Here is an 8,939-nt window from a genome sequence, read left to right as displayed (position 1 = left end):
TGCCAGACTGACAGTACCCACTGGTGCCTCCTGGCCTTGGGGTCAACCCCATCTGCTGTCATGTTCTTAATATCATACCCCTCTACTTATCTTAATAACTTTTTTAAATGTATTTTAATATCATACCCCTCTGCTCTTGTGAGACCTCTCCTGGAACACTGTGTTCAGCTCTGAAGTCCTCAGCACAGGAAGGACATGGACCTGTTGGAACGGGTCCAGAGGAGGCCACGGAGATGCTGGGAGGGCTGGAGAACCTCTGCTGTGAAGCTGAGAGTTGTGGGGGTACAGCCTGGAGAAAAGAAGGCTCCGGGGAGACCTTAGAGCCACTTCCAGTCCCTCAAGGGGCTCCAGGAGAGATGGGGAGGGACTCTGGATCAGTGAGTGGAACCAAAGGATGAGGGGGAAGGGTTTTAAACTGAGAGGGGAGGTTTAAGTGAGGTATTAGGAAGAAATTCTTTGCTGTGAGGGTGGTGAGAGCCTGGCCCAGGTTGCCCAGAGAAGCTGTGGCTGCCCCATCCCTGGAGGGGTTCAAGGCCAGGTTGGAGGGGGTTTGGAGCAACCTGGTGTGGTGGGAGGTGTCTCTGCCCAGGGCAGGGGGTGGCACTGGATGGGCTTTAACATCCCTTCCAACCTAAACCATTCTGTAACTCTATGATTTCTGAGATCACTCTTCACCACTCCCACTGCTTTAAATACAGAGACAAATTCTCATTAGGCTGCTTTTTCCTAGTCTAATTCCCAAGACCACATTGTATCTCTATATTTATTCCATGATTTAGTACGGTTTTGGTTTTTGGTTTGGTTTTTTTTTGACAGGCTGATAACACCTCACTGTTCTCCCTCCTTCATTTGCAGGGATCTCCATCCAGCAGCAGTTTCTCCCTACCCAAGTCCCTGCACGCTGCAGCAGTGAGCAGCAGCCAACGCAGACACATCTCATTTTCTTTTGATGAAGCTGCATTTTCAGTGGGTAACTGTTCCATCAACATTTTTTTTTCCCAGCAAGACTTAATTAGGAGAACAAAGTAGTTGAAAGCCTTGTCTCACCCTTCCCCTCTCTTCCTGCACAAAAATTCATCTTTCACAGACTCTGGGCTGGGTGATTTTTTTTTTTGTCAAACAGCTCAGCAAAGCTGACAGATTGACAGTCATTAAATATAAAAACTTTATTTCACAATATCCCTAAATTACGTGTTTCAAATGAAAAATGACACTTGCTTAAGGCATAAAATGTGGTTCTTGGTTGGTTTTTTTTTTTTTTCCCTTCTACTTCTGCCTTTTTCCTGTGAAGACTTAAAGTATTATTCTTTTTATTATGGTAATGCAAAGACCTCTTTCTTGCATCTCAAATTAAAAAAGGGAAAGCTTGTGATGTGCCTTGGATAATGATTCAGCTATTGATCCAGCAGATGCTTTATTAGATTATTTTGAAACAGCCGAATGTAATTTAATACCTATTTATTTTCTATGCCTATGCCAGTCCCAGATAAAAATCTTTTCTGCATGAAATTAGGACTTTCTCCTTTCAACCTCTAAGAAAAATTACACTGTGTTCCTTTCTTGGATTAGTTTGAGGAACTTCTTCAACAAAACAGTTATCTTGAGGGTCCTTGATAGTGTTTTCTCTTAGTACTTTGAAGGATTTGAAGTATCCCATACCTCTGCTGGCATCAGTGGGTTCTAGGCTTGTCTTTCTTATTATGGATTAACGCAAGAACCAGTGATGTCAGGTAAAAGGGAAACAGATTCCAGGTGAGGAAAACAGGGACAAAGAGGAAAAATGAGCAGGTTTTATACAGAAGGGAAAGGAATGGCATTGTTTTTATGCAGTAACCTACAGAAGGGACTGTGTGAGGGTACACCAGATGGCAAGAGAACAGAAGAGTATTTAGGTGAGTTAAAATTAGGGTGTGTTTTTATAAGACCAAGCCTGTCTATTGCTGGGACACCCCATCTCACTGTTCATACCTCCCACGAGCTGCCTTACACCCCAGGAGCTGCTGCCTTTTCTGTGGGGTTACTTATTGCCAGCGAGCCCTGCTTGCTCTGGGGCTCAGGTGGGGAAAACAGCAGGAGCCCAAAGCCCCAGCTTCATCAAAGATCATCAGGAATCGTGTAGGGACATCACGAAAGCAGAATGAGGAATTTAAGGTTGCCAAATTTGGACTGGAATACCTTGAATGATTCATTTGTGTTACTGTCCAGCTGCAGCCTGTCTCCATGGGGCAGAGCAGGGAACGGCTCATCCATCTTCAGCAGTAGCCACGGCTCTGGGGAAATTCAGGGTCCTCTCTCACTGTTCTGAAACCATCCTGATCAACCTGCCAGGGGAATTTGTGATAAAGCACCAGCAGTCAAAAATGTTCTCCTCTTAACAGAAGCTCTCTCCAACTCCTGGAGTCCAGACAGAGGGGTGGGGGTGATTCCCCTCCTTCATACCTCTGTTTGGACTATGGAAAAGGAGGAAAGGGAAAAATGGCAAGGGGGGTGGATCTTTGGAGGAGAAAAATCACTTTCTCTGCAACAAACAGAAAAAAATCATTACACATTAAATATCACAGAAAATGCTCCTATAAAAATAATTAAATGATGATAGTTCCTATGTCACAGGACTAAGCAGCACGCTCCCCTGCCATTGCACGACTCTCCCAGCACCAGCACTGTCTTGCCCTCTGCCTGCAGCCCCGGCTGGGAATGAGTGGGGAGGGACCCCCCCGCAGACATTTCATCCCTCCTGACCATCACTAGACCTTTCTTGCATGTTTTTAGATTTAATCACAACAAATACACAGGGGATCAAACCTGTACTGGCTCTGAACGGACCAAAAAAAATACCCAGCACCATTACCCAGAGCAGAGGTGGTGGATCTGAGCAGGATGGGGGGGTTTGATTTCCCCTCTGCCCCCCTCCCAGAGGGGCTCTGAGCTCTCTGACCCCTGGCTGAAACAGGCAGCAGGAAGGAGACCCCAACCTTCAGAGCAAACAGTGTGAGCCAAGAGGGGAGAGAGCTCCATCAGCAGAGACTGGCCCTAAAAATTGAACTCTGGCTTCAAGCAGCACAGACGTGTGTCCCAGTTATGCTCCTACACCCCGACGACACTCACACCCGGGGGTTAAGAAGCCATTTGTCCATCTGTGGCTTGTCCAGATGACACACCTTCTTGGTGGCATTTTAAGAGCCCAATGTCCCACAAAAATCAAGTAGAAGCCACAGCTGATGAACAGGGATACGACCGGAGCCAAATAGCACGGTGTAACTCCTAACGTCTGCGTCGATCCCAGGAAAAAGTGCTTATTTCCAAGCAGTTTTCACTGGGAGAAATCCACAGCAGCAGCCACTCGTGGCTTGGTTTTGTTCCTGCAACATCAAAGGAAGCACTGACCCCTTCTTACCTCCACACAGCACCAGGAGTCCCCCCATCCCAGCAGTCAGCTGGTGTTTCCAGGCACAAGAGCTCAAATTCAGGGAATCACACAACGATAGATGTGCCCAAAGCAGGTTCTGGCCCTTTCTGTGCTACAAGTGTGGCTCATATACACAGGGTCACATCCACAAGGAATTATGGAGCTCAGCAGCAGAAGTATTCAGAGACATTTGTACCACCAGCTGGGGTAGGTTTCACTCTTACTAGTCAAACTTGCTGCAGAAAGTCTAGAAAAATCAGATTTCAGAGGCAAGAAGCCACGTGTCCAACTCCAAACCTTCCTCAGTAGAAAACTGTTCCCCGCAGAGTATTCTTCTGGCCCAGGCACGAAGGTCACAGGAGGTCTCCCTTTCCCAGAGCACCACAGTGGAAGGGGAGAGGATCTCAATTTGAAACAAAACATTTACATTGCCAACAAAGCCAGCCTTCCTGGAGAGCAGCCACTGGCAACACTCACTTCTGTGCAAAGTTAGAGAGTCTGGTAATTCTAAACAGTTGAGTTTCAGGGAAATATTACAGAAAATTTGATATTCTTACAACATAACATTCTAAAGGGAGCGTCTTCACACCACTTTTTGCCAGGAGGAAAGAATCAGGGAAGGGTGTTTTTTTTTCTCCTGCCTCTTACTGCTCTAGAGAGCAAGGATAGAAAGTCCTCATTAACAAAGGGAAACTTAGGAACCAACACGAGAAAGTGGGGCGCACACTATGTTTTTTCCTGGACAGAGAAGCAGTCTGTTACCCATAAACAGGAGGAAATTGCTAATTGCAGCCTGGGGCTAGGAGGACATCTATCAGGAGCATCATGCTGGAGCCTGAGCACCTGCTCTCAACAGGAAATGTTTCTTTTCCTAAGGACAGACTGGAATTAGCACGGCTGCAACCTTTTATGAGGCCACAGCACCTCTCATCATCAGACCAGGCTGATTTAAACTGCTTTGATCCCGTTCTCCTTGTACCGACCTGGCTTTTTCCCCAGCCTGGCACATTTGACTTTGCAAAAGAGGCTTTTGTTTCAATTTTACAACCAGTTTAATAGCTTGAATTCCTAAAGAGCTCCTTTCAGAACGACAGTACACCACCATAAAATATTCCAAGAGGAGACACCGTAGCTGTCTATGCTTTCATTGCCCCGTGTGACTGCAGGCAGGCACTCATTCCTGTGTTACAACCCCCACCCATCCCGCTTCCCTCCCTCCCCATCACACACTCCACAGGTCTGAGAGGCTTTTCCATGCTACACTGAGGCTGTGGGGAAATCAATACAGATGTTCTGTCTGAAAGAACAGCATCCATAAGGGGTTTTTTTTTTGCTTAGATTCCCCAACTGCTGATGAGGTACGAGCTCATTGCCATCTCTTTTCTGCAGAACGTCTTCAACTGAACTCAACAAAAAAGCAAAGCGACATTTAATATTCTGCTGGTGAGAGAGAGAGAGGAAGAAACCACTGAAACATGAAGCCTCTTGATGTATTCATGTGTACTTTTGATTAAAGAGCCAGAAAGTGATGCACAATCCCACCACACTTGTTTCACACCGTTCCTGGGTACAGCAGGATGCTGGAGGGAACAGCCTGACCTTGGAATAAACAAGCAGTGCAGTATTTGACTAAAGGAAGGATAATTACTGCACAGCGCCTGGCTATCAAACTATTCTAGTGATCTGGCAATGTTTTATTTCCCCTAATGGTCACAAGATCATTTGCTCCTGAAGGTTTTCAGAATGATCTGGCAGGTAAAGCACCAGACCAGAGCCAAGAGGAGGAGCTCTGTAATGGGTTTTTAACTCACCTGCTGCGACCTTCAGACATTTGCTGGATCTCTTACTCTTTCTTTTGTCAGTACTTGGTATTCACTCTTCAGAGTCCAGCCTCCCACACAACACAGTGAGACCTTTCAGCCCCCTCAGACAGAATTAGCAGGAACAAGAAGACTTGACTAGAGGCTTCGAAGTTAAATAAGTGTTTTTACTTTTCAAGTGTCATAGTGCCAGACTTGTAACTCAAGCTAAGAGCAGAATATACAGAGGATAGATTCAGTACAGAGAAACTCAAGCACCTGAAAAATCATCAGCCAGCACTGTACAGCCAGAGAATTCTTCTTACAAGGTTTAGCCCCCTGTACGAAGGTTAACACCACACTGAAAAATGCATTTTGGTCAACAAGAATACAGTTACACAGGTCTAACAATGACTGACACAGGCTTTCCACTTCAACCTGGCCAGCACCTCTCTCTCTGCTTCCTCCAGGAAAGCCCCTCACTGAATACTATCCAGATAAACAGGGAGCATGACTGTGCCAACTGGAATATATATTTAATAACTTAGCACAGATTTGAGACATGGGCATTTAACGTTTGAATAAGCTCTGAATCCGTGTGTCAAGAGAGAAACTAAGAGAACTCCAACAAGATACCAATGACTTACAACTCACTGAAATAATTTACCACATTTACAAGAAGAACAGTTAATTAAGGTATGGCTAAGAGCTGTACATTCCACCTGAAGCTCGGACGTTACTACCAGCATTCCCAGTATGCTCATTCCTTCTTCCCCTACTACCCGTTGATGCGGTAATTCACATGGATTTCGGGTTTGATGTCACACACTAGTGACAGCAGCTGGGAGAGGACCACCTCCCGGTTCTTCTGGAAGTTCTGCTGGATCACACTCATCTTCTCCTGGGTCTCTTTCTCGACTTCAGTGGTGCAGCTGCCATGAGATCCAAGCGCCTAGGAACAGTGAAGGGAAGAGAAAGCTCACACGTGAGCAGTTTGACGCAGAGAACACTCTGCCCAGCTCTGTATTTTGTTCTTCTGGAGTGTCTCACTGCATCTCAACCATTACTCTTTGCTGAGGGAGGAACTGCACTATAAATATTAAATAGTGCTGTTGGATTCTCTGCTCAGATTTCCCACTAAACTTGCCCAAGTTTGTATTTCACCCCCAAGCCATGCCTTTTATCCTCTCTTATTCATTATCTATCACTTTAGAGCGTAGACTTCACAATCTACCAATTTAGAGCACAGAGCAAAGAATGACTGACATAAAAGGTGCTGCTCTACTGGTGACTGGAATCTGGAACCCCTGGGCACTACTGTACTAAATAGTGTAAGAGAAGTTGTATTCATGATTTAGTTTAAGTGCAGCCTTCAGATCATCCCTTCTACCTTTGAACAATCTTTATAAAAATCTCTGCCTTCCTCAAAGGGCCGTGGGCCATGCATGTGCACAGCTAGGAGTTTCTCACATTTTATAATGCCATTCTTGCCCCAGAAGCAACCTGGAATTGCCTGGTACCACATACCTAGTGAACCAAGCTAACAAGTGGTTGTAAAAATATTAACCTAGACCTACTGACATGCAGCAGAACAGAGGAGGTGGTATTTTGCTAGCAGACCATAGATAGAGGGGAGGGTTGCCAGGTCATTTTCTGAACGTTTCAGAACTGACAGGGCCATTCAGGCACTGGAAACATCCTGACTATGCTACAGCCCTCGGCAGGTGAAGGGTCCCAGTTGTGCACATTTTAGGAATTTCTCCCCTTGCTCAGAAGGAGCACACATCCCTTGGGATGGAGCAGACAAGACCTCTGAGCAGAACACAGGCCTTACAACCGCTTCAGCAAGAGCACAGCATCTACAAGGCAAGCGGTTCCTACGTTAGCATCGCAGAAACCAGCTTGTCACAGGAGGAATGAGCTTGGTCTGGTTTTGACACTGCTACATACTGGTCGAGAGGCCACCACCCATCAGGGCACCAGACAGTACACGAGCTTATTAAGCTAATTCGCTGCCGGTCAATAGTTCTGGCTGTTGAGATGCAATACACCATGTTCTGATTCACTTCCACTTTTTTTTTCCCCCCCATGACACGTGGCTGTGCATCAGAGGAAGGCAGTTAGGGAAGTACTCCTCTGGCAACACGTCCCACCCCGAGGGCTGCTCTCAGGGCAAGTAATCCCAAACACAAGGCTAAGGCTCTGGGCAGGTAACAGGGAACGATCTAGAAAACAAACCGCTGCTTCCTTGGCTTTGAACTCCTTCTCCCTCTGCAGGCGGTACTGCTCAATCTCTGCCTGGGCTTCTTCTTTGGCCTGCTTCAGCCTCCGATTCTTCCCTGTTTCCAAAGGACAGACCAAATGAAATAAAGAATTACTGACAGCAAATTTCCTCACGCCCCTCCAGCTGCCCGACGCCCAACAATCACTGGAGCATTTGCTATTGCAGCAGCTCCTTCTGCAGCAGGCATCATCAGCGGGGCATCACACACCCTCACAGCCCCTTCAGCTTTGCCACATTAGCCAACCTCAGGAGCACGAGGTTGCCCTGTGTGCCCCCAAACCATCACCAAGCTCACCCCGCAGTGAGCTTCCACCAGTGAGAAACAGAGAGGTTCTCTGAGCCAGCAGATGCAAGAGGCAACCTGCAGGTCTGGCTTTGCTCATGTGCAACACCCCTGAGTAATCCCAAGGAATACAGCAGAAAGAACATTAAGTCTTAGTTTTGTCTCGGGCAAATTGTGCAAGTGATAGAAAAACTGGCTACTGTTTTAACTTCCCCTCCTGGACTTTCCAGCACACCCTCCCCTCCACGGTTATCATCGTTAGAGTGAGCTCCAACACTCCTTGCAAAACTGCAAGTGGGTAGAACCACAACACAGTGTGGCTTCATTTAAAAAAAATAAATAAATAAACATGCTTAAAGCAGGAAAAACTCCTAAAATGTCTAAAGGTGGGGATCTTTCTACGCTGAATTTATCTCATTTAACAGGAAAAGCTGTTAGATCCCCAAAGGGCAGTGCTCTCAACTCTATAAAATATCTAATCATCAACCGGGTAATACACTGTTTTCATAAAGTAGAAAAAAATTTTCATAGAATCATAGAATGGTTAGAGTTGGAAGGGACCTTAAAGATCATCGAGTTACAACCCCCCTGCCCTGGGCTGGGACACCTCCCACCAGACCAGGTTGCTCAAAGCCCCATCCAGCCTGGCCTTGTATTTTAATTTAATGGTAATGCTCAAAGCCCCATCCAGCCTGGTCTTGTGTTTTAATTTAATTTAAAGGTAGGAAAGAGGCAGATAAGCACAAGCATCCCCCAACCGAAGCCCCTGCTGCCAGAAAGGCCAGAGTTCTGACGGTGGTCTCCGAGGGAGTAACCCCACCGGGTCTGGCATCACTAAGCTCCTCCAAGAGCTGGAAACACACCTCCCCGCTGCTTCCAGGGTGCACCCCACTTCCCTTTCCACACACAGGAGAGAAGCCTGGAGGCGCAGAGCAACGCTGCAGCCCCGCTACACTCACCTCCGCCCCTCACGGCCCCTCAGGCAGGCAGGACCCCCAGCCCCGACCCAGGGGCACGGAAAGGGGGGGGTATCCCCCCTTTCACGGCGGCCCGCTCCTCAGATGGCGACCCTCGGCCTATTCCTCGCAGCCCAGGGGCACCTCAGCGCTCAGAAGCTTCCCCCCCCACCATCCCCTGAGGCGACAAGGCCTGAGGCGGCGGGGGGGC

The 8,939-nt window shown here is 47.3% G+C and overlaps 1 protein-coding gene across 1 annotated transcript in view; it reads right to left on the bottom strand.

The window, feature by feature from the left end:
- Positions 1-5,372: 5,372 nt before the first annotated feature.
- Positions 5,373-8,939, bottom strand: part of ATP6V1G1 (ATPase, H+ transporting, lysosomal 13kDa, V1 subunit G1) — a 3,794-nt gene continuing 227 nt past the window's right edge. Inside the window, exons 2-3 of the mRNA XM_014952399.1 lie at positions 7,444-7,544; positions 5,373-6,157 (exon numbers count right to left, since the gene is read on the bottom strand). Of these exons, the coding sequence (XP_014807885.1) occupies positions 5,984-6,157; positions 7,444-7,544 (275 nt within the window). The 3' untranslated portion in view covers positions 5,373-5,983. The remainder of the gene's footprint in view (positions 6,158-7,443; positions 7,545-8,939) is intronic.

This window comes from Calidris pugnax, unplaced genomic scaffold (genome assembly GCF_001431845.1).
Source record: "Calidris pugnax isolate Ruff unplaced genomic scaffold, ASM143184v1 scaffold135, whole genome shotgun sequence".
Classification (NCBI taxonomy): Eukaryota; Metazoa; Chordata; class Aves; order Charadriiformes; family Scolopacidae; genus Calidris; species Calidris pugnax.
The sequence above is the reverse complement of the archived record's forward strand: the minus strand, read 5'-3'. Positions and strand labels throughout refer to the sequence as shown.